Here is a 27884-nt window from a genome sequence, read left to right as displayed (position 1 = left end):
TCAGAGTAGATATGTGGAGGAAAAATGTAGGAATAGAGAATTGGAGGGGAGATGTAGTCAAGTGATGGAGAGTAGACATGGAATATGGATATGGAGGATAGATCTAGAGAAGGAGAGGAGAGATGTAAAGGAGATATATAGAGTAAAGATGCGGAGCAGATATGTAGAGAAGCGACATGGAGGAGCGACAAGAAGTAGAGGTATAGGGGAGCAACATAGAGGAGAGATGAAGGAGAAGGAGAGATCTAGTGACGGGGATTAGAGATATAGAGGTGTGGAGGAGAGGAGTAGGGAGTGACGTGGAGGAGAGGCATAGAGTAGGGATGTGAAGGAGAGATCTAGTGACGGGGATGAGAGATATAGAGGTGTGAAGGAGAGGAGTAGGGAGCGACGTAGAGGAGTGACGTGGAGGAGAGGCATAGAGTAGGGATGTGAAGGAGAGATCTAGTGACGGGGATGTGAGATATAGAGGTGTGGAGGAGAGGAGTAGGGAGCGACGTGGAGGAGAGGCATAGAGTAGGGATGTGAAGGAGAGATCTAGTGACGGGGATGAGAGATATAGAGGTGTGGCGGAGAGGAGTAGGGAGCGACGTAGAGGAGTGACGTGGAGGAGAGGCATAGAGTAGGGATGTGAAGGAGAGATCTAGTGACGGGGATGAGAGATATAGAGGTGTGGAGGAGAGGAGTAGGGAGCGACGTGGAGGAGAGGCATAGAGTAGGGATGTGAAGGAGAGATCTAGTGACAGGGATGAGAGATATAGAGGTGTGGAGGAGAGGAGTAGGGAGCGACGTGGAGGAGTGACGTGGAGGAGAGGCATAGAGTAGGGATGTGAAGGAGAGATCTAGTGACAGGGATGAGAGATATAGAGGTGTGGAGGAGAGGAGTAGGGAGCGACGTGGAGGAGAGGCATAGAGTAGGGATGTGAAGGAGAGATCTAGTGACGGGGATGAGAGATGTAGGGATGTGGAGGAGAAGTGTACAGTAGAGAAGTGGGGGAGACATATAGACAAGTTGTGTGCAGTATGGATGTAGGAGGGATATAGAGTAGAGAAGTGGTGGAGGGTTAATGCTGAAAGAGTTGCTCCAATTGCTGAATCTATTGTGTTTGAGTTCCAGAAATATATTGTATGTCTACATCCCTGTGTTCTCCAGCTCCCACCTACTCTTTTGTGTACAGAAAGTTATGCAGACATTGCGGCAGCTGTGAAAACATACACTCATGTCACAGGAGACCTGCAAATAATGGTTGTATAAAGGAGAATTGTTATTGCTAACAGGGAGGGATTAAGCGTTGGAGTAAACGTTTAAACATATAAATAAATAATTTCCAAAGCTAAAATGATTATACTTTAAATATAAGCATTCTGTAAACAGAACACGGTTTACGGGCACAACACGTCTGATTTCAAATTAATTAGACCCCTTCCATTGCCTATTTACTGGCCATTGTATCTTATAGACCAGAGGCGCGAAACATTTTTCAGCTGAGACCTCAACAATCATTATACCATTGTTCTGGGACCAAAGTGTTAAAATACAGACATTTCCTCTGTCCCTTCATGCCACTTCCCACCCCCACTGAGCTACATTTCACCTCAAAACACCATCCAACATCACAAAATAATCACATATTTACCAATCTGACACAGGTAGGTACCTGAGCTATATACACATTCCTTCTATCCTCAGTATCTCCATCCCAAACCACCTAACACTACAACACACTAATTACATCTGTACCAATCCGACACAGGTACATGAGCTATATACACATTCCTTCAATACTCAGTATCTCCATCCTAAACCACCTAACACTACAACACACTAATTACATCTGTACCAATCTGACACAGGTACCTGAACTATATACACATTCCTTCTATCCTCAGTATCTCCATCCTAAACCACCTAACACTACATCACACTAATTACATCTGTACCAATCTGACACAGGTACCTGAACTATATACACATTCCTTCTATCCTCAGTATCTCCACCCTAAACCCACCTAACACTACAACACACTAATTACATCTGTACCAATCTGACACAGGTACCTGAACTATATACACATTCCTTCTATCCTCAGTATCTCCACCCTAAACCCACCTAACACTACAACACACTAATTACATCTGTACCAATCTGACACAGGTACCTGAGCTATATACACATTCCTTCTATCCTCAGTATCTCCATCCTAAACCACCTAACACTACATCACACTAATTACATCTGTACCAATCTGACACAGGTACCTGAGCTATATACACATTCCTTCTATCCTCAGTATCTCCATCCTAAACCACCTAACACTACAACACACTAATTACATCTGTACCAATCTGACACAGGTACCTGAACTATATACACATTCCTTCTATCCTCAGTATCTCCATCCTAAACCACCTAACACTACAACATACTAATTACATCTGTACCAATCTGACACAGGTACCTGAACTATATACACATTCCTTCTATCCTCAGTATCTCCATCCTAAACCACCTAACACTACAACACAGTAATTACATCTGTACCAATCTGACACAGGTACCTGAACTATATACACATTCCTTCTATCCTAAGTATCTCCATCCTAAACCACCTAACACTACAACACACTAATTACATCTGTACCAATCTGACACAGGTACCTGAACTATATACACATTCCTTCTATCCTCAGTATCTCCATCCTAAACCACCTAACACTACATCACACTAATTACATCTGTACCAATCTGACACAGGTACCTGAGCTATATACACATTCCTTCTATCCTCAGTATCTCCATCCTAAACCACCTAACACTGCAACACACTAATTACATCTGTACCAATCTGACACAGGTACCTGAGCTATATACACATTCCTTCTATCCTCAGTATCTCCATCCTAAACCACCTAACACTACAACACACTAATTACATCTGTACCAATCTGACACAGGTACCTGAGCTATATACACATTCCTTCTATCCTCAGTATCTCCATCCTAAACCACCTAACACTACAACACACTAATTACATCTGTACCAATCTGACACAGGTACCTGAACTATATACACATTCCTTCTATCCTCAGTATCTCCATCCTAAACCACCTAACACTACAACACACTAATTACATCTGTACCAATCTGACACAGGTACCTGAGCTATATACACATTCCTTCTATCCTCAGTATCTCCACCCTAAACCACCTAACACTACAACATACTAATTACATCTGTACCAATCTGACACAGGTACCTGAGCTATATACACATTCCTTCTATCCTCAGTATCTCCATCCTAAACCACCTAACACTACATCACACTAATTACATCTGTACCAATCTGACACAGGTACCTGATCTATATACACATTCCTTCTATCCTCAGTATCTCCATCCTAAACCACCTAACACTACAACACACTAATTACATCTGTACCAATCTGACACAGGTACCTGAGCTATATACACATTCCTTCTATCCTCAGTATCTCCATCCTAAACCACCTAACACTACAACACACTAATTACATCTGTACCAATCTGATACAGGTACATGAACTATATACACATTCCTTCTATCCTCAGTATCTCCATCCTAAACCACCTAACACTACAACACACTAATTACATCTGTACCAATCTGACACAGGTACCTGAGCTATATACACATTCCTTCTATCCTCAGTATCTCCACCCTAAACCACCTAACACTACAACACACTAATTACATCTGTACCAATCTGACACAGGTACCTGAGCTATATACACATTCCCTCTATCCTCAGTATCTCCATCCTAAACCACCTAACACTACATCACACTAATTACATCTGTACCAATCTGACACAGGTACCTGAACTATATACACATTCCTTCTATCCTCAGTATCTCCATCCTAAACCATCTAACACTACAACACACTAATTACATCTGTACCAATCTGACACAGGTACCTGAGCTATATACACATTCCTTCTATCCTCAGTATCTCCACCCTAAACCACCTAACACTACAATACACTAATTACATCTGTACCAATCTGATACAGGTACATGAGCTATATACACATTCCTTCTATTCTCAGTAGCTGCTGAATGTGATATTTGTTTGACTAAATCAATAGACAACCAGAATCCAGTGGCTCCTAGTACCTGGGCTGGAGGTTTAGACTCCACATCAGTTCCTATGTGTGCACTAAAGTGTCGGAAAAACAGGAGGTTGACATAGTTTGTATTTTGTTCTTCTGAACGGTAACCCTGAATGAAGCCACACGTCCTAGCAGACAGACCACACAAAGCTCACAGTCCTGCTCTGGGTTCCTTGTGCTATTGGTAACTATCGCTACATGGTGTCCATCACGGATCCCGCTCTGTAATTATGCTTTCAGCAGGGAAGAAATATTTTCAGGAGCCATTTTCCTGCAATTCTTCAGAAGACAGAGTTACAAAGAGAAAAGTAATCAGTGTGAGCGTCAATCTCAGTGCCCGACCCATCTTCTCCAAGTACCGATTTAACCTTCAGCCCCCAGAAATTATATGTGACGAGTATAATGGAATCTGAGCGATGGACACGAATGCCGGATTGTGCCATTACTACCATGTTATTCAGTCTCTCTTCGTATTATAACTCCCAACATTGTGGCCTTATTGTACCCCAGGGACAGAGAATTGTGTGTTGTACACAGCACTGTGCATATGTTGTACAGCAGAGTGTTCCTTTATCCCCGTAACAAAGTATATAATGTATCCTAACAGTCCTTACTGTTTGGTTTACATATATAACAAAAGACATAAATCCCAGGCATTAGGTACAAAAACAAAGGTAACATCTGGACTCTGCCATGATAATAATTGCACATGGATATAATAACCGTACCATTATAACAATATAAGGACACTTAGAGAGCAAACATTAATATCACTCACGTGGCTGTGCGCTCCTGTGTATTTAACACATAACATTCTCCCACCTCCATTTCTCCTTGGACCTGTCCTGAACCATCTTGATTTAAGGTGAACGGACTAAAGATTAATTTCTTTTTGTGGGGGCTTCACTGTCAAGGACTTTAGAAAAACATTCATCATGTAAGAAGGTATTACAGGACACACCAGAATAATAATACTGTGGGATAGTTATTACTGGTATGGTGCTGTTTAATATATTGTATTATACATTCAACACCTGGTGATATCCTAAAGGTGTCTGTTACGTGGTTATTATTAGGATACATGAGCATTGTCAATACTATGATCATTTCCTGTAGAATATATTGTTATAAAGTGTGTGGGGTCATGTGACACTGCTCACCAGTGAGTAATGGCATCATTATTAATCACGCTGTTACAATGTCCTCCGGTTATACATTATAAGGGTATTTAAAGTCATCTTGATGTTCTATGACTCTGGGTCATCCACCAATGGAGAGAGAAAGAGGCGGTTCCTGAGTATAAACCCGCCCCCTTCGCTTCACCTGATGCCCTGTACTGGAAGCCCACCTCCCCTCCCTCTGCAGCGCATACAATGCACCTCATGGAGGGCTCTATAGTAGGAAGAGAAAATATAACAATAATAAAAATATAAATCTATTGATGTCATAATGTAACAGACCCAGAGAAGAGGGATCCCAGGGAACTATACGTACAATGATAAATCAGTTCTGTCCATCAGCGGTACGTCTGACCTATATCTGTGCAGTAATCGCTCAGTAGAACATAAATTACTGCTCGGCTCATTTACAAAATAAAACAGAACATGAGCTCATCCAGATGGGGGGTCTGTAATAAAATGCACTCGTACAAAAAGCCTGAAAATATCTCCTCACACAGAACTTTATCCGGGATCCCCAAAAATTATCACCCAGAGCACAGTGTCTACATTCAGAAGCCGATCACAGGCTGGTTCCTCCCCTCTAAATGCAGTAGGTAACAATAAATAGTATGAAGAGAAGTGGTACTATGCAGTTATCACATATCTCATCATACAGAACAGGAGAAGTGGTACTATGCAGTTATCCCATATCCCAGTATACAGAACAGGAGAAGTGGTACTATGCAGTTATCACATATTCTGTCATGGTCACTGAATTTCCCACCAAACGCACACCTATGTTTCCTCCTGCAGCTACAATTACAGGCAGCCAGGGCCGTCCAGCATGTATCTACATGGCACAACGACACTGGGATGATGAGATTTACCACTGTAACGGATGAGACACTTGTGTGGAAGTTCAAGCTTTCCATATACTTAGTATCCCTCATTTACCCAGCTGCTTTTATTTCTTTATCCACTACCTGGAGCTGTCAGTACAAAGAACAAGAACCAGAGAGACAGAGAAAACGTTCTGTCCCCCGATTACATCACTGGTCAATGTGCCCCGATTACATCACTGGTCACTGTGCCCCAATTACATCACTGTGCCCAATTACATCACTGGTCACTGTGCCCCAATTACATCACTGGTCACTGTGCCCCGATTACATCACTGTGCCCCAATTACATCACTGATCACTGTGCCCCGATTACATCACTGGTCAATGTGCCCCAATTACATCACTGTGCCCAATTACATCACTGGTCACTGTGCCCCAATTACATCACTGGTCACTGTGCCCCAATTACATCACTGGTCACTGTGCCCCGATTACATCACTGTGCCCCAATTACATTAGTGATCACTGTGCCCCGATTACATCACTGATCACTGTGCCCCGATTACATCACTGGTCAATGTGCCCCGATTACATCACTGTGCCCAATTACATCACTGGTCACTGTGCCCCAATTACATCACTGGTCACTGTGCCCCGAATACATCACTGGTCACTGTGCCCCGATTACATCACTGGTCACTGTGCCCCGATTACATCACTGGTCACTGTGCCCCAAATACATCACTGGTCACTGTGCCCCAAATACATCACTGGTCACTGTGCCCCGATTACATCACTGGTTTTGTTCCCCGAATACATCACTGGTCACTGTGCCCCGAATGCATCACTGGTCACTGTGCCCCGATTACATCACTGGTTTTGTGCCCCGAATACATCACTGGTCACTGTGCCCCGATTACATAACATTGATCTAAGTCCCTACTTATCAATCTGCCACCATCACATCTACTATTGTCACTTTATCATAGAAAATCTGTTCTTATTAAACTCTCAGGAGAGCTGCTGAGTGATATCTTACATTCCACTACTATAAATTAACAAAGTAAATGTATAAAATATAAAGAAAATTAAATTAAAATATTTATATTAGAAAAAACACAATAAATATTTGAATTCCACTTGATGCCTCCAGTGGAGCCTGTACTGATCCTCAGGAGACAGACGCAGAGTCCACTATGTTCCTCCACTAATCTCAGCTTCATCTCGGATATCTCTAGTAATGTTTGGATATATATATGTATATATATATATATATATATATATATATATTTGTCAATCAGCATTTCTATATAAAGCAACTTGATTTTTAGCATCTATATTTCTAGCGTGTGGCGGGATCCGCTGGGCGCACAAACTCGCACGAACATTAATATATTTATCGTATTACGAGGGTTTTATCAGAAGTAAAACCGCAGCTCTTATTTATTGATTGATGAATCTTCGGACAGAGCTGAAGGATGTTCCTAAACAGGATGTGTAGGATTTTCACACCACCGGGCAACTCTCCTGCTGATTAAGGGATTACATTATATTTACAGTGTAACCTCTCAGAACAGCGAATCAAACTTTGCAATTAGCCGGGAACAAGCCTGTCGAGATGTCGGATAATCGGCTGGACACTTAGTGCACACTTCAAGTTTAATTAGTGCTTTGCATTATCCACAGAAAAGAGGAGATAAAGGGATTTACCAGCAAAATTAATTAAGATGCACTAATTAGCGCGTGTCCTCATCCAGCCGAGTATGGGAATCAGAGACACAACTATTATTTAAAGATCAGCTCTGCTCCCCTAGATAATCACTATGCGGCCTACATAACATGGTGCAAATAGACCTGCAAGTGCCAGGGTCTAAAGAGTCTATTTATTAAAGGGAGAAGAGCCATATATACGGTGTTATTGCCTATACAGTCCATAAAAGGTGTAATTTGCCTCCATATGAAATGGTCATTCAACTTATTGGAATTAAGACTAATTATCATAATTTTTAGATTACTTATAGGTTAATGAGACCTATTTATGAAACCTTAAACCATGTGGAAACTGCTTTTTCAGCATGGTTTAGGCAATTTTAAGTAAAATGTTCATTTAATAAAAGCCTAATGCAAGAAATATCGGAGATAACTCCTACATTAGGCAAAGTACTGCATTAAACCGCGGCCCCCCATAATACTCAATGGAGACTGCCGTCTGGGCAACTTTATCAAGCTCCATAAAGCTTAGCTCTTCCAAGCTTGACCCCAATGGCTAATGCCATCTGAAGATGATGTTAGCCGTTCAATCCCATGTGGAGAGCATCGCAGGGGAGAGATCTTCCGATCCCTCTGCAGCAGTGTCCTGCTCTCTGATGAGCTCTCTACCGCAAATGGCAACTGCAGGGTCAGAACACGGAGTCTTCAGTAGGAAAAAGTAATCGCCGAGGCAGCCGCCTATCGGACGCGCTGTCCCGACATGACTTAATCAGTAAATTGCCCCAAAGCATAGGCAAAATCAAGGAGGGGTTTCTAGTGCCTGGAAACCCCCCTCCAAGCCTGGGGCACTGAATAATTGAGGTGCCTGGACTCTGCTCCCACTTCACACGGCTCTGCTTGAAAAGGGAGAGCTACGTGCACCTAACAGTAGTGCACACAGCATTGCCCATGTATATTATGGGGATAGGAAGAGTTGGAGAGCAGCCAAGTACTGTCTAATATTATAGCCACACCCCCATGCATACTGGTCACGCCCACTGGTGGCGTGGTGTGGAAACCCCCCTCTACAAATCCTGCGCCTGCCCCTGTCATTGCGATGACAGGTGATATTTACTCCGTTACAACATATATATTTTTAATATTGTGCTACAATTATCTTCTCTGTGTTAGTGATTTTTACACTTAAAAGTCAAAAAGGAAATATCTGTATAATTTGCCTGATATTTGGGTCAACTATACTACAAACATGAATTGTTACTGCCTCTGACAGTGCTTTCTGCAGTGCCGAGGAGGGCGAGATATGATTGGCTGTCACTCACTCCTCGCAACCAATAAAATGTGTCGTTACTGATTGTTATAGGAATGCCGGCCCTGTTGAAGGCCTTTATACTGTGATGGCATCTCCTAAATCCTCCTGTAACATGGGACACAGCATCCTGCTATTTAATCAGGCTCCATACCACACAAGGCGTCTCCGGTCTGCGCACTTCTGGCGTCTGACAGATTAATGTGAAGGTTTGGCGTACGGACATTAGACAATAACTCAGAGGAAGGACAATCGGCACGTGTAACGCTCAGTACCCCACACTTACATTATTCCCAGGGAAAGGGCCATTAATCATCAAGGCTGAATGAAGCAACGCGTATAACTATCTGCAGCATGGATGGCAAGCTCTGGGGGTTACTATGCAGAGACCACCGAAGATCTACCTGTACATCCCAGTCTCCATGGTTTCATACAGTCACCGACGTACAATAACGGCGAAAAACGCGAGGAAACCAGTTCCATGAAAAATTAATTACTGGATGTGGATCTACATGAGGAGTGTGCAGAATCCAGTGTCATGGAAACCATTGTCTTGTATCAATGCAGATTTAGAATGGTACTGAGCTGTTGTCCATACATACAGAATAAGGACAGATACTGAGAATTACACCCAGTATACAGAACATTTATCACCACAGCAGCGTCACCCGTCTAGACCTGTCAGACATAGACGTTGACAGAAATAACTTGTAATCTCAATATTCCACATTCATGTTCATTGTTCTATGTAAGGTAACAATGGGAAAGTGTTTGTTTTCTGTCAGCAAAACTGTTTTATCAATAGACCGAATACCCTGGAAAACATACAACACAAGACCATTCCCACATCACGTCTGGTACAGGAGAATTTTCCAATACACCATCTATGGCAGGCCAGTCCAACCAGTGTCTCTCCAGATATGAAACTACAAGTCCCAGCATGCACTGCCAGCTATCAGCTGACTCTCTGCAGGCAGAAAATACTTGGGCTTGTAGATTTGGAGAGCCACAGGTTGGCCAGGCCTCAACTATGGCTAAATACTGAATAATAAAGTAACCTCAGCCAGTCGGAAGCTTCACATCACCCCAATCACAAGCAAATTCAGAGGATCCTACGCAAGGTCGGGGTAATTCCCGACACAGGGGCAGATGACGCAGGTTCACCAGGATTCCATGATTTGTGCGCTCTGTGCTGTACAGAGTATGTCGCTGCCACAGAGGTGTCATTGTATTATCTTACAGGGAATCAGTGAATCATCTTCTGTGAAGATAAAACGCTGCTTTTAAAGCCTGATTGAGCGTCACTCCAGCCCTTCAATGGCATTTCATCCTGCACTTAAATGGAGAGGGCTTCCTGTCATCTCTCCGGCTATGAAATGTCACCAAACGCGACGGGTGATGGGCAGAAGCAGGGACAGAACTCTCAAAGAGAAGCCTTATAAAATATACCATAAAACAGCAGAGAAAGCTCTGTGCTCCTGTGATGTGAGAGGAAGGGACGTGCGGGTGTCGGCGCGTTGGGATGAAAGTGGATAAACCGACAGCGATGTATCACGCACACGTGACGGACGCGTTTTAATAAGGAGATTTAAAAGGACTCTGTATCAGTGTCCAGTGACGATATAGAGCTCTAATACCTCGGTGTATGGTGTCTGCGGCCAGGCGAAACCATGACAACTCTATATTGTGTAATATATTTATATCATCATCACCATTTATTTATATAGCACCACTAATTCCGCAGCGCTGTACAGAGAACTCACTCACATCAGTCCCTGCCCCATTGGAGCTTACAGTCTAAATTTCCTAATATACATACACACACGCACACAGACAGACACACACAGACTAGGGTCATTTTGATAGCAGCCAATTAACCTACTAGTATGTTTCTGGAGTGTGGGAGGAAACCGGAGCACCCAGAGGAAACCCATGCAAACACAGGGAGAACATACCAACTCCACACAGATAAGGCCATGGTCGTCAATTGAACTCATGACCCCAGTGCTGTAAGGCAGAAGTGCTAACCACTGAGCCACCGTGCTGCCCACACATACACATATATACAGTGGTCGAGGTGGAATTAGAAGTAACAGTATGGAAAATGTAAGTGACTGGAATGTGATAGTTTTACAATAAAGGCAGTAGAAGAAGTGGCGGTATGACATACCCCGTATACACCACATGTTCACGATTGTGTAATATATATATATATATATATATATACACACACACACACACATATACACATATGGACACACACACACACACATATACACATATGGACACACACACACACACACATGCCCGTGTGTATATTTCAGTGGATCATGTGTGAATATTCCGATAATGCTCTGTAGCTGCCATATTGGACGGAGACCATGTGTCATACAGTTGAAGCTAAACATATTTCCTCCTAATACCCAGAATCCAGTATAATTCCTCTATTTTCTATTATTATAATTCCCCATTTTTCACGAGTGTTTTGTACGGTATAATGAAGACTGTATTTGTAGCCATTCCCAGGCCCCTCTTCATCACGTTGACAGAAGTAGGTGAGGTAGTCACATAATTATGTGCATTTTATCCAGATGCGACGTTGATGAATCTGCTGCTGAGGTCGGATACGTCTTGTGCTGCAGCATTTGCATTCGCTGAAACAGTTGCGCTCGCACCGGCCTAATAAGTGACTAAAATCACTGCATGTAAACGGGTTTATGTACTAACGAGTCTGCGCTGCCCACACTGCTCATTAACTGTGCTCTCAGGCCTCGGTGATGTCACTAAGGGCAATCTCATTAATATGGGCTCAGGCCACAAGATGGCTGCCTCCTCTGTGTGCAGCTGAAGGGTACTGTGGCCAGGTACCGCTCACCTCCCACATGGTCAGAGGTGGGAGGCACCGATATCCTCTGAGGGTCCATGATTTGTGCGCTCTGTGCTGTACAGAGTATGTCGCTGTCACAGAAGTGTCATTATATTATGCTGCAGCATCGAATGGGTTAAACCAAGGGCTAGGGGAGTGTAATGTAGTAGGAGTGGTCAGTAACAATTGGTTACTGAGTAAGCAACTCAGATAAACTGTGTAAGAACCCCCCAAAACAAGTTGCAAAGTAAGCCCATCTGGTCACAGCTACATTTTAATCGAAATTCAGGGGGTCTCCTGGACTCTGGTCCCTGCAGAGGGTAGGCCTTATTCACATTAAAAACATAGGGACAAAATTCACGCCACCCAGATCCACATAAGTCACGCCCCAGTTTATGATGGACGTTCCTCCGTGGCCCTTTCTCCCAAAAACAGGACTGTTGAGGACCCCACTCACTTCACTATTGAAGTGGGCGGAGATTGGACTCCATGAAGCCATTCGCTGCGTGGTGCCGCAAATCACGGCATAGCACAGCAGGGGGCGAGGTCATATACATGAAAGGGGTTCCACCAAAATGTTTTACCAAACATCTCCCATGTGCCTTAGCCTATTTAACAAGTACCTGTTCGGTTAGCATCATATCAGTGTTTAATTTTGGCGGTCATAAGAAACTAATGGAGTTCCCCATCTGAGGTTTATTGTTTCAAATCTGTAATATATAAAATGATCTGTGAGTTAAAGAAAATGTCTACATCATACACTGATTGCAGTATTTCTGGATTGGGAGAGAATTTCACAGAAACATGACAACATGTGATGAGCAACTTCTGAATTATATTACAAATAACCAGACTTGTTTGTATATGATAATCCCCACATAAAGCTGTTTCTCTTCCTACAATACAGTAGTAGTACCCATCCCTTTTTATGCTACTAGAAAGCTGCTCAATCTGTCTCCTCCCTCTCATTTGCATACTGCAGCCACTGGTGTTATACACTAAGTTATAACACCATGTACGTTCAGAAGCGAATAAATATTCATAGATATGTATGTGAAGCGCCAACATCTTCGCCAGGCTGTGATAAAGTTTCGTACATGTTATGTAAATGAGGGTGAGCAGACAGCTTTAGCAGTCATTCTAGTAGTTTAAAAAACCTTAAGAACTAACCACAGAGCCATCAAAGAGCTGCAAAAGAAAAACAGATAATCAAGATTTGTATCAGGATAGAAGAATCATTGTTGTATCATTCTGGAGAGATTTTTGTTACTACAACAATCTGACTATGAAAACTTTTCAGGATTCAGCCTGATACCATATAACTTTCTCCCTTTCAAGCACTCTGAAATAACTTTAATTATATGCTGAGTATTTGGATTTTTATAGCCTAGGATCGTTATTTTACACTCTTGGCAATGGTGTTCCGTAGCGGATTTAAAATCCACGGCGCACGTTTGTGACTCGTCAATAGCCCTATGCAGCGGGGTGTTAGAGACTCGCGGCTTAAGTAAGCAGTATGCTAATTTGTAATGGAATATTAATACAAGACAAGTTGTACAAACTGTCATTCGGAGCCAAGGCTGGCAGAAAACTCGTCCAACAGATGTTTGCAGATTAATTCACCAGCAAAAGGTGAAAAATTTATCGGCTCTCAAATCTACTCATTGTCAATGCATGAGTGGCCGGGAATACAGCAGAGCTGAAATATTCCAACTCCTTCTACAAACCAAAGAGAATCAGACATGCTCAAGTCTAGTTATAGATGGAGGATTAACAACCGAGAGAGATTTGTGCTGTGATTTACAATTATCCGACGCATCTGGTGACTGGAGACCGATTTCTCTCGGGTCGATGGCAAACGCTGACTAAATTCAGGTCAGCAAACACAACTGTAAAACAGATTAAACTTTTTCTTGTTTCAGGGGGAGATTTATATACTGGCGATGTGGTACACGGACATCTCGCTGCGCATATTGACGGCAATAACGGTAGGTATCTCCGCTAGAGTTGAAAAGGAAAAGTGAGAGGAGATTCCAGCCATAACATCGGCGTGAGGCGCCTCCGGGGACGTTTTGGAGACACCTTGCGCCAAACTAAATCTCCCCCTTAGACTATCCACATAAGATTATAAATATACTTCAGACCAGTCTACAAAAAAAGTGGGTGATCTCCCGAACACCGAGAGAGTCTGACAATCTCCCAATCTCCTAAGGCCGGGCTAGACCCAGAAGCGTTGGGCGTAACCTAGCATGATGACACTATTTGCACTAAAGCGCTGTGGTGGGCGGGGCATTATGATGCAATATCAAAACAAATACACATAGATGGGGCGCTAGTTACCCTATATTGGTCGATCAAGATGCAGCTATCTAAACGGGATCTGGACCCGTCAAAGGTATAAAGACTATTATAATAAGGTTAGATAGCGCAAGACTCAGATCGATATAAAATTTATTACAAATACATGTGCATCAAAAAATGATAAGCAAGTCCCATCATTAAGCTCTACCCACCCCTATTTCACTTATCTCCCAGAGGGAGTAACTGAGATTTCCAGGCTCTTTCTGGGATTCTGCTCCTGAATTTGAGCTTTTGAACTACGTCGTAGACCTTAAAGCAGAAAATAAGAAGAATTGCAGAAAACAAGGATTTTATTATGCAGTTGTCCTGGTAACGGGTGACTGGTGACACTATGGATTATCTTCTCTGACTGAGTCCGCAGCCTAATACAGAATCATTTTAAACATTCACTATAGGGACCCTTGGTACCAGAACCCCCCCCCCCTCCAACAGTCCTATTTTTGGAATAAAGAAACGTGACCCACCGAGGAATGCCCATGATAAATTGGGGTGTGACTTAGATGAGGGAGGGTAAAATGTTGCCTCTATTTTTTATTATGAGATGTTGGAGATATGAACATTTATACAGGCAGACATTACAGGATATAGAGGCAGAGGTCAGTGTAGCTGTGATTGTTGCTTTTCCACCTTCGGATGATGCCACTTTATTGGCTTGTAAGCGTCTCCCTGCAACTATTACTAAAAACATTGCTGTTAGTTCATAGCTTCCTCCCGTGCTCTTCAGCTGTGTATTTACATCACATAAGCTCTGCTCCCTGGATAAAATGACACAGAGCAGAAAGCACAGCAAAGCAGGCACATCCCTGGATAATGATAATAAAATAACTCTGCCTGATGATATCAAGTCAAAGGTGAAAAGCACAGACAGATGCTAGGGTGGGTGGGGGGGGGGGGGGGAGGCTGCAGCACAATCCACTAGATCCAACAATAATTGCTCTTTCTGAGCAACAAGATCAGAGGCCTCTAAACCAGAGCTGCTCAGTCTGACTTTAAGATAAACAAATCATTCAGTTGGGAACTGCCAGGACAATTGCACCGACACTTGGGGGGTCCCAGAACAATGGAACCTTGACATTTGGGGGTCCCAGAACAACGAATCCTGACACTTGGGGGTCCCAGAACAACGGATCCTGACACTTGGGGGTCCCAGAACAACGGATCCTGACACTTGGGGGTCCCAGAACAACGGATCCTGGAATTTGGGGGTCCCAGGACAATGGATCCTGACACTTGGGGTCTGAACTAAAAAAGGATGAGCACCTCTAATCTAGACATGTTCACTACAGGTTACTATGATGGGGCATGCTGGCATCTGTAGTTCAAACACAGCAGACAGACCTCTCCCGCTAGAATATCTGTGTGTGTGTGCGCATATATATATAAAAAAAAATATAGAGAGAGAGAGATACACACACGCAGAGGAAATTGTAGGCTGATTATTAACTGACACAGGACTTATAGGCAGCACGGTGGCTCAGTGGTTATCACTTCTGACTCACAGCACTGGGGTCATGATTCCCGACCATGGTCTTATCTGTGAGGAGTTTGTATGTTCTCCCCGTGTTTGCGTGGGTTTCCTACCACATTCCAAAAACATACTAGTAGGTTAATTAGCTGCTAACAAATTGACCCTAGTCTGTGTCTCTCTCTGTCTGTGTGTGTGTGTGTGTGTGTGTGTGTATGTTAGGGAATTTAGGTTGTAAGCATCAATGGGGCAGGGATTGATGTGAGTGAGTTCTCTGTACAGCGCTGCGGTATTAGTGGCGCTATATAAATAGCTGCTGATGATGATGAACTCCGGACCTCAAGCTCAGGAGCATTTTCCCAGGAATAAATGATACTGCTGAAATATGTTACATTCCAGGCCGGTAAAATTGGCAGCTCGGTAGAACCAAATGAACAGCGCGCGCTGCCTGCCAGCTAATGCAGCCCATGAATGATACAATTCACAGATAATTCCGCTGCGTCTCTGCCAAGAATCTCCGTCCAAACAGGGTGTGGGAGACGGATGAGACCTGGGAACGCTGATAATTAGCATACGCATGTTTGCATACATATCTTATTTGTGTTCCGTCATTAGAGCGAGTGTGATCAGGCAGCGTTCATCAGGAACTGTCCTGGCATCACAGTATCAAGTTACAATACTAATCAGCAATACACCAATACGATCAATAACACACAGGGCCGAGCTGATCATCAATCTAGAAGTGAATGTGTTCATCTATAACCTTGCAGAACATTGTTCTGATCCATCTACCCCCTGACAGATACATAGTGATATATCCTGCAGATTATTACATTACTGACCTCTCTATAGAGATCTGCAGAACATTGCTCTGTTCCATCTACCCCCTGACAGATACATAGTGATATATTCTGCAGATTATTACATTACTGACCTCTCTATAGAGATCTGCAGAACATTGCTCTGTTCCATCTACCCCCTGACAGATACATAGTGATATATTCTGCAGATTATTACATTACTGACCTCTCTAGTGATCTGCAGAACATTGCTCTGTTCCATCTACCCCCTGACAGATACATAGTGATATATTCTGCAGATTATTACATTACTGACCTCTCTAGAGATCTGCAGAACATTGCTCTGTCCCATCTACCCCCTGACAGATACATAGTGATATATTCTGCAGATTATTACATTACTGACCTCTCTAGAGACCTGCAGAACATTGCTCTGTTCCATCTACCCCCTGACAGATACATAGTGATATATTCTGCAGATTATTACATTACTGACCGCTCTAGTGATCTGCAGAACATTGCTCTGTTCCATCTACCCCCTGACAGATACATAGTGATATATTCTACAGGTGGTAGATCTGCCAGTGAGAAGAATAGACACATGCATATGGGCAGGGAGCACAAGCTTTTATACACCCGTAGAGGAACACACATACATGTACACCACACAGGGGCAGATGCATATCTAGGGGCAGATATGTGTCTTCAAGTTACTATTTAACTCTTTCATCACACATTTCACACTGATCATTCTTGTGGTTTATACATACCAAGGAGAATGTGGTATATTTCCATTCCTTATGTGTTCTCATTGTTCCCAGTAAAGATAATGGTGGGGGTCTCATGAACATGTGAGGGTCTGCACTGGTTATAACACTATCAAATCATCCCAACGCATAGACTTCCAGCAAAAAACACAGGGACAGCCCAGAGAAACTGGGACATAGAGGAGCCCTCTATACATTTTATAAGCTGAACAGATGGATTTCTGGGTAAAGAAATGACAATAATAAAACCGAGTCACAGGAAATAGGATCCAGAACCACAAATCTCCATATTCTCCATCCAAAACTCAACCACCACATTCCACAAAATACCATAAAATAACGTATGTGTCTTATAAAAGTAGTTTAGTCCCAGATACATGCAGATTTCTCTGGGTGGTGTCCCACGAGCAGAGTAACGCTTTGCTCACATATAATGGAGAGCAGTGTAACGGAGCGCAATGGACAGTTGGCGTGTTCTAAAGCGCTTGTGTGACATCCTCTGCGTTTTACTCAAATAAAGGAATTATTTCAACGTGGCGCAATCACATGCTGCGATTTGAAGTGAAAATTGCCTGTATGATACCACCCTAAAAGGGGTCTATGGATATTTAGAACACTTAATGATTATGTAAATTAAAGTAAATCCAATGAAAGTCCAGTTATATAAACTCGGATGGGAATTTCCATAAATAACCTCTTGAGACCACTGGTGTCTACGGCGGTGAACAGAGGCAGACGAAGAGAAGACCAGAATATTGGACACAGGTATCATTAGTCAGATATTCCCAGTGTGTCTTATACAGAGATAATAAACAAATATACTACTAACCACCAAAACCTCAAACCACTTATTTCTCAATATAATAAATGAGTATTAAATAGTGATAGAGTATTTCTGCAAGAGACACATCATGTTTCTCTCATTGTCCAAACCATAAAGCATGAAGCATCCAATCTGCAATCTATACACAGCAATTGTTTTACCTAGAAGGCTACAAACCAGTCACTCCCTTTCCCATATTGGGGTAACTGTCAATAAATGGATGGAATGAAAGCAGATCAGTAGAAAGTACAAATATATACAAGAAATCACATTCTGAATGTATGTATCAATATGTAATATTATGTGAAATCAGTAATATGGCTTCTGCCACCACAGTGGGTAGAGCCGCAAGGAGAAGCTGCCATTCTTACCTTTGCCTTGCCAGTGCTCTGTAAGATATGGACCAGGGCAGACGCCATTTCCTCCTTGTTCTTCACACTCAGGACACCCTCCAGGGTAGAGCAAAGCACCATATAGTTATTAGTGATATATTCTGCAAATTCCTTGTACATCTCCATAGGAAGGATGCTGATACTTTGATAGCGGCTTTTAATGCGGATCATCGGTCCCAGTGATTTGCCTTTGCTGGTGTTAGGGGAGACTACGGGGTACCACTTCTCCACAAACTGCCTCCCCGTCACTGCCCCAATGGGGATGTTCACCAGTCCAACATAATTGTTCTTATCTTTCTTCTTCTTCTTGTCCGTCTCCTTGTATAAGTGCACCGTGATGCTCTTCAGAGACGGGAGGTTGTTGAACTCAAAGTGCTCCCCCCAGAAGACGTTATCCGTTTTCAATTTGCAGGTAGTTCGTGCATAAAGTACCTCGTCTAAATACAACTCGCACAAATACTTCTTCTTAGCTGGTAGGTCCTTAGCTTCAATAATCCATAACCTCAGCATATTCTCCACCCTGCGGCTATTGTCCTGTAAATGAGAGAGAGTCACAGATCAATCCCTCAATACACTGAATTTATATATATTAGAGTAAGAGAGCGGAAGAGGACAAGAGAAATAGAATTGGAGAGACAACGACAGATAACGAGAGACAATGAAAGGGAACAAGAAAGAACAGGAGAATGAAAGAGAACAAAAGAGAATGAGAGAGACTGAAAGTAAGAGAGAACAAGAGAGAGGGAATGAGAGGGAATAAGAGAGAGAGAGAGAACAAGAGAGAGAGAGAACAAGAGAGAGAGAGAACAAGAGAGGGAATGAGAGAGAGAGAAAACAAGAGAGGGAATGAGAGAGAGAGAGAGAACAAGAGAGGGAATGAGAGAGGGAACAAGAGAGGGAATGAGAGAGGGAACAAGAGAGGGAATGAGAGAGGGAACAAGAGAACAAGAGAGAGGGAATGATAGAAAGAGAACAAGAGAAAGGTAATGAGAGAAAAAGAACAAGAGGAACGAGAGAGAAAAAAAAAACGAGAAAGATAATTAAAGAATGAGAGTGGGAACGAGAAAAAAAGAGAGAGAAAGAACAAGTGAGAGGGAATGATAGAAAGACAACGAGAGGGAGAAAAATGAAAGACCACAAAAGAGAACGAGAGAGATAACAAAAGAGAGAACAAAAGAGAACGAGAGGAAAAGAACAAGAGAGAGAACGAGAACAAGAGAGAACGAGACAGAGAGAAAACGAGAGAAAGAACGACGGGAGAAGAACGAGAGAATGAGAAAGCGCGAATGAAAGAGAACAAAAGAGAATGAGAGAGAACAAGAGCAAGAGAACAAGAAAGAACAGAGAAGAGAAAACAAGAGAATGAGAGAGAGCGAGAATAAGAAAGGATGAAAGAACGAGAGAAAGCGAATGGGAGAGTGAGAGAGAATGAGAGAACATGAGAGAGAACCAGAGAATGAAAGTAAACAAAAGAGAACGAGAGAGAGAGAGAACAAGAAAAGGAAAACAGGGAAAGAAAATGAGAGAACGAGAAAGAATAAGAGACGGACATAAAGGGGGAGAGGGCAGATGGCCAGGGGCAGATAGGAGGGGGCAGTGAGGTAAGCCAGTATGCAGTATTTGGGGGCAGGATATACATTTAAATGCCATCTCTGTATATTCCGCCTCTATCTGTATCTACAGTTATAGGATAAGAGACTCCAATATCCTACATTGTTTATATCTATGTGTAAACAGACATTTATTCTGAACAGATTCCACTCATCAGATGATCTGGAGGGACGCGGCAGGCCAGCGCCACCTAAACATGGTACACCACCCCCGGCTGGCCCCTGGCAGGAGCCTAGACACTCTTACATTGAGATAAGAGAACAAATGACAGCTCTGTCCTCCAATTCCTCTACCTTATTGGGGTGAACAGCACGACGTAGGTTCTCCATCCATTTATCTCGCTCGGCAGCTGAGCGGCACGAGAAACATTTACTCCCAGAGGACGCTGTAACCTGCGAGGAAAACAGAGCCGTTAATTCAACCATCACTTTTATAGACCCTGAATATCCACCCAGCCCTGCTCGTTCCCAGGCCAGACTCTATATATTCATTTACTGTGTTTTCACTCACTCCATCCATCCCTAGGTATCTCTATGTATGTAAACAGTCCACATGTTTATAAAAACAGATTGCAGAGTAAAATTGTGGTTGCAGGGAAGGATTTTCTCCTGTGCACGAGACTTCCTACCAATACACCTACTGTATTTTACCCAACAGACTGATAACAGAGAACAATAGCTTGTGGTCAGCTACGTATTACATGTGTAGAATATACGTTTTATCAAGGTACGGGAACATTTACTAAAGTCCTTTTCTAGAAAGTTAGTTGGATCATTGGTTGCATGAACATATCCATTTGTTCTTCTTCCCTAAGCATTGGTCTGTCCTGACCAGAACTGGATTAAGGTTTGTGGGGCCCCCAAGGGCAATTAACTTGTGGGGGCCCTTGTCACTAAAATTTCCTGCAGTCGCATCCAGCCATGAGCTAGTTGCAGTGAATGTGTGCCCCGCCCCTAATCCGTCCCCGCCCCTAACCCAGAATGAGGGAGATGTCTAATACCCTCCCTGCTCAGTGAAGTTTTGGAATCGGTGTTGTGGGTTTTATTTTATGAATAGAAATACCTCCTTTTATATAGCTCAGAAACCATATGATTACATTACTATTTAGTTACATTATTAATATTATTACTATTATATTACTTATTACCTAAGGCCGTGGGTCCATAATTTCTGGCAGTTTGGTATTTCTCTCTGAGATCATTTGGTTTGAGGTTGGAGGTCAGTGGTAATAAAACTATTCTATAATTACATTTAATGAAATATTAATGTTCCTATTGCTCTATGAATGGAGGACAGTCCTCCATGATAAACTCACTACTTTCTCTAGAAGGCAGACATTATATTATTATTAATGGTTACAGAACTGAGGAATAATGAGTTTATAGGACATGATAAAGGGGGCAGACACCTCCCTGGCTGACCCCAATATTTATCGCCAATGGCCGGTAGACCTTTATAAGCAGCGGGATTATCTGGCCGAACATGTGGTCATCTCACATCCAATCGGGTGCTGTCCTCTCTGGCCAGATACGACCCAATCATGCAGAGTTTATTTTCTTCTAATCAATCAGAGTAAATAGTGCTGATTCCCCCCTTTAACGGGCCACTAAACTAAAATAGAAGCAGATGCCACATCCCAGTATCCAAAATGTAAAAAATATATATTTATATACATATAAAGAAAAGGTTATATACAAAGCCCCAAAGAAAGAGGTGCCTAAAAATTTCTGCTGTAAAATTGATTGGGGTCACTTCTATGGGTCTCAATGCTTAAATCCGTCATGGCTCCTTAGAAACGCATGCCGTACATGATAGAAGTTACAATATCGGATGTAGTATTAACCCTTGTTGTACAGCTGAACGTACAGCTATCCATGTCTTTCTCCAGACATTACACTTATTTGTGTTTGACTAAGAACACAGGTGAAATGGGCCAGAACAACCTGTAGCCAATCAGAGCTTTAGAATGTTGACAGCAGCACAGAATATTTCAGCTCAACCAACCTCTGCATGTCTGTGTTTAGGCAAGTTAGAAGTAGGAGGGGCTACGCCCGTGTGTGTCCAATCAGAGCGTGCCACAGTTATACTATGAACACATCTCGCTATAAAACTAAATTCCTTCCTCTAACTTCACTGAACTATCTTTAGTGCTGTCAGGTTCCTACAGACTGATCTTGTGTCGTGCAGTGATGCTTTACTGCGGTCTTCTGCTTTGGCTCTATTTCTGCTCATACTGACAATGTACAGACACAGGAACAGCCCAGTTTTTAATATAACGTGGAATAAACTGATATTTAAACTTGGCAGCCCCTTGGTGAGCCTTCTCCTGCCACCATCCTAATGTGGGCATGAAGCGGGCACAACAGCAGTGCATCCCGCTGTTTCCATCGTGTGTAGCCGGGCGATGCAGCTACAGGCTGGTTCCTGGCAGAATGCCATGCTAATCTCCCGGGCACGCTTTCTGGGCAGGCTGGAACACCATCAACTATTGTACAATCTGCCAGATCTGCATGCTAGAGAAAAGGCTATAAACTGGTATCCGTGACGGTCTCACATTCCCCACATCCCCCCCCCAAACAGATAACTAACAAAACTGTCACACAACAGATGAGCGCTTTAATTACTGTATATTGTGCGAGTGGCACATGGTGATATGTGGTAATTCTGTCACTGAAAACACGAGGCGTGCCTATAATATTTCAGCCTAAACATCTAAGCAAAGTGCGCGTTTTACAAACCGCAACTTAAAACGCATTAGTTTTACTAACTGTGCAACTTATGAAACAAAAACGCACATCGAGCTGCAATATTTTAAACCACAGTTCTGTGACCTGGGATCCATATGGATCCAAGACGCGCTGAAAAAAGGCAAATAGAACGTGGTTTATATTAGCAAAATTAGTGCTTTTTGCATATGATGCCTATAAAAAGTTGCTTAATTTACAGTTGATGGTGAAAATGTGTCCATAGAGTAGCAACAAATATAGGGTCAGACACATATCTTAACATGCTAACTGATCGACATACATGTAAGTCAAAATTGGATGCATTGCAGAGGATTAAATCAGGAGCAGATTTTACATGTCTTGCTATAAACACCAACATACATCTCCTCTCTCATCTCAAAATATCTCCCAACTCGGCAACTCCGTTCTGCACAAGATCTGCATCTCTCATCCACCCTCATTACATCCTCCCATTCCCGGTTACAGGACTTTTTTCGGGCTGCACCCGCTCTATGGAATTCTCTCCCTCGCACAATAAAACGCTCCTCTAGTCTACAAACTTTCAAGCGTTCTCTGAAAACCCACCTCTTCAGACAAGCTTATAATATTCCTCAACCACCCTCTTAACCTCACTACATTACCCTATTACCACCCGTTACACAATTTCACACAAGACAACTACCCCCCTGACCAACATTGTTGTGCGACGGGATCATTTAGCTTATGAGTCACTTTTACCTTTGCAGTCTGGCTGGGCCAAAATGCAAAATGTAGACTTAACCTCATGTGTCAATCTCCCATTGTCCCATAGATTGTAAGCTTGTGAGCAGCGGCCTTCTCACCTCTTTGTCTGCTTTACCCAGTTTGTTTATTAGTTTACTGTGTTTGTTCCCAATTGTAAAGCGCTACAGAATATGTTGGCGCTATATAAATAAATGATGATGATGGTGCGTTCTCTGTCTTTTAAAACCACCATACATCACGTTTTTATTCAAAATGCAGATTAATAAATAATGCACTTTGTGTTTGATAACTGTGTCCAACCGAAGGAGTTTATTTTAAATCACATAATAAACCACACTTCAAATACAACAGGGGGAGCGTATCTAGTCCATAAATGTAAGTATAGGTCCTCATATGAGGAGTCTTGACATGACACATATCTCATCATGTATGTTAGCCGAAATATTGCTCTTGTGCTACAAAGGTTACTGCATTATAGTAACCACACGCACTTTCCCCACCAGCAGCTACAATTGTTATTTCACTACCTTATGTATCAAGCGATCACAGCCCTTAGATTGTAAGCTCTTGGGATGTACCCTCTGTTTCGTGTCATTGTATGCGCAATATATGGAGACACTTTCTAAATAAAGGATAGTAATAATAATAATAATAAAATGACACGTTGGAAGGAACGCCGCCAGTCTCCGTACAAGTGACACAGCGTCCTGACGGCGCACCAAAGCCGCTTACCTCGAAGCAGTAATCCTGGCCCAGGATGCTGCTGTGGACTGGTTTGATTACTACCTCTTCCTCCATGCTAAGATCAAGAGCTTCGACGGCGCTGCTGGGACTAAGCAAAGACTCGTGAGAGCGCGATTCCTTCAGTCTCGGCATTAGATGTGACCTGCGGAAAAAACAGGAAGAGGTGAGTAGACAAATCCCGGCTCTGGCTTACTCATTCCATTGAATCAGACTGTTGTAAATCTCTCTGCCTCTTCCCCACATCAATGTCTTCAGGAGGTAATTATACGGATACCTCCTCCTCATAATTCAGGAGCCCTGTCTTGTGGTGACGAAAGATCTCAATTATGTCAACAATAGCTGAAGACAATGAACGAGGGTAGGTCGGCACAGCCGTGAAGGAAGTGTAATTAGTTGGAATGTTTATTAGAATTCTTTTGATGACTGTCATGTGACATTGTTGTGAATGATACATTGTATCGGTATATCCAACATTACCGGTTACTTTCAATATACAGTAAAATATAGTGGATCACACGCCACAACTGCTGTTGTTGAACTATAATTCCCAGCATTTTCTTACAATTCATGGCTCTCATGTAATTATTATTGGCAGGTGTACAAAGCCTGTGGGTCAATAGACTGTTCCCAAATAACTCCAAAACACACATAAATATGTCTCTGACATGATTGTTGGATACATGAAAGGTCATATATATACATAGATATCAATAGTGAATTACTTTAGTGTAAGAATGGCTGCCTCAGCTGTGTACAGACAACAAGTGAACTAAGAAAACACATAAGTCAGTTTGGTTTATATAAAATACCTATGAGCAACATGAAGAAATACATGAATCTAAATATATGTGTGAGCTTCACTGTTAAACTAAATATATACAAGGCTGTGATTCACGAAGTATGTATTCTATGTATCCAGACGTCTCTGGAAGCCTCATGCTGGATACACCACTCGGAGCCAAGAGATTAAATATAACTTAAAGCAAACACACACACGAAGATCTAAGTTTGTCTACTAACATAGTTTACTTATCTTTAGACAAACAAATTATCCCATTACAACATTTTGTATAAAACTTTAAGCAAAATACTGTGATGTGCACAGTAACCGTAGCAACATGTCTGTGCTGTAACCGTAGCAACGCGTCTGTGCTGTAACCACAGCAACGCGTCTGTGCTGTAACCACAGCAACGCGTCTGTGCTGTAACCACAGCAACGCGTCTGTGCTGTAACCACAGCAACGCGTCTGTGCTGTAACCATAGCAATGTGTCAGATTTTCGTTGTCATTTTTCTGACTCAATTTAGAGATGAAATCTAGCACAAATTGCACCAGTTTATTAAATAATCCCCATTTGTCTCTCTTGTTCTTGTTTTCCCATTGTGACAACTATTTACAATATTTCTAAGTTCTTAGGAGTAAAGCCCTCCTTGAGCAGGTGTCACACATGCATTGACCCACACATTTAACTGGAAAAGCTGTTTACAAGCCACTCAAAAGCACATCATGTATAAAAACGCAGAATTTTTCCAGTGGACATGTGCCTCTGCTCCTGCGACACCAGCGAGCGTTTGCCTCTGCTCCTGCGACACCAGCGAGCGTTTGCCTCTGCTCCTGCGACACCAGCGAGCGTTTGCCTCTGCTCCTGCGACACCAGCGAGCGTTTGCCTCAAATCGGGGAAAATCCCTCCTGACCCAATATTTCAATTCTATTTCTCCCTGGATCCACTACTATACTTAATTTTAATTAACGGTCGTAACTCTGGATACCCTTTTGTGCTAAAAATTTGTGTAAACCTTTCTTGAACATATCCGTTGAATCTGCCATCACAGCCTTTTCTGGCAGTGAATTCAATATCTTGACTGCCCTTACTGTAAAGAACCCCGTCCTCTGCTGGTTGTGAAACTTACTCTTCACTAACCTTAGGGGGTGACCGCGCGTCCTGTGTACAGTCCTTGGGGTAAAAAGTTCCCATGAAAGTTCTCTATTGACTCTAAATGTATTTGTACATAGTAATCATCTCCCCTCTTAGATGCCTCTTTTCTATAGTAAACAGCCTAAACAGGCTAACCTTTCCTCATAACTTAATGACTCCATACCCTTTATCAAGATTCAATTCAGCAGCCTACATTAAAGGAGAAAAAATGCATGTGGCCCAGTGACCCTGCCTAAGGTAACCCACTATGGGACCGGCCCGGGGGCCCCCCAGCCCAGCTTGCCCCTGAGGGCACGGCTGCCAGGTGGCACAATCTGAAGCAGATCCGAGTGCCCATGTTTCCGGCGCGATGCAGACCCGAGACCTGCGCCACCTCCTTGCGCTTCTTTAATATTTAGTAGAGTATTGTGTCAGTTGGAAGCCGGATTTCATTTCTTTAATGCAGTGGCCTCCACCACTTCTGTTGGGAAGCAATTTCATTGATCGATTGCTGTGACATTTCCCCCGAGTCTCCCACTCTCCGGCACAAGCTCACGACCTCTCGTTCTGCCGCTTCTTCAGAAATACGACTCTCTTCCCCATTGTGTCTGACATTTGCGATTAAATCTCCTTTCTGTGTTAGGTCTCTGACAGAACTATGGATATCATAAGTCCGAGGTGAGATACAGGGGGTAAAAGTACAGGTAGAAGGGGGGGGGGGAGGTAACTGTAAACATCAACAAAGACCCGAAAAATACAAAACTTTGTGCGATGTTGAAACACATCAATATCTTCATCACCGGAATCGTGTTGTGAAACCAGGCTAAATTACAGTGACCTTTTCCCACGTAGCAAATATCTATTTCCCCCTCACTTTCTGCTGTTCTATATTGTGGTACGCCACTTAAAGAAAATATTTACAGCCTTAAAGCAATCTACTTCCACCGTGGAACGTTTGGAGAGAAAAATACATACGACGCCCAGAAGTGCTATATATTTTACATCGTATTATTGCAGTCCAATGCTTCAATGTGTCATTAACCTTTTCAGACAGCGGTACGGGTCCCTACGGACCACACCAATGAAGAAGCCAACTACGGCTGCAGACACAAAAAAACATAAACATAACGTCACAAATAAAAAAATAAATCAGGATTCTGGAAGGTTGTTTAATGAGTTTCAAGTGATTAGTCTACATTCTGTCGGCAGTGAAAGAGTTAAGCTCTTGTTACCAAGCAAATGACATCTATGTTGTTCCACCAGCCTAGGACATAAACGTGCATTAAAATCGGGGTGATTAATGGCTCGTAATACAATAAATAATAATACAATAAATCTGCTTGTTTGCATTTTAAATTTATACATAAAACACGGCTGCTTCTATTATGTGCAAGTCTAAATTACCCCAAAGCTTAATAGTGACTATTTTATCTTCATTTTCAGCGTTACAAAACAGATACAATGTAGTTTTAATAAAACGCGGCTAAAATATTACA

The 27884-nt window shown here is 42.6% G+C and overlaps 1 protein-coding gene and 1 long non-coding RNA gene across 2 annotated transcripts in view; one reads left to right on the top strand and one right to left on the bottom strand.

Moving 5' to 3' along the window:
* The window catches only part of DAB2IP (DAB2 interacting protein), a 544763-nt gene that overhangs the window by 89006 nt on the left and 427873 nt on the right, over positions 1-27884 (bottom strand). The window contains 3 exon segments of the mRNA XM_075185680.1: positions 18627-19181; positions 20552-20650; positions 24461-24614. Coding sequence (XP_075041781.1) covers positions 18627-19181; positions 20552-20650; positions 24461-24614 — 808 coding nt within the window.
* LOC142101311 (uncharacterized) overlaps positions 1-27884 on the top strand; it is a 202524-nt gene that overhangs the window by 144373 nt on the left and 30267 nt on the right. The gene's annotated exons all lie outside the window — the stretch shown is intronic.

This window comes from Mixophyes fleayi, chromosome 9 (genome assembly GCF_038048845.1).
Source record: "Mixophyes fleayi isolate aMixFle1 chromosome 9, aMixFle1.hap1, whole genome shotgun sequence".
NCBI lineage: Eukaryota > Metazoa > Chordata > Amphibia > Anura > Limnodynastidae > Mixophyes > Mixophyes fleayi.
The sequence above is the reverse complement of the archived record's forward strand: the minus strand, read 5'-3'. Positions and strand labels throughout refer to the sequence as shown.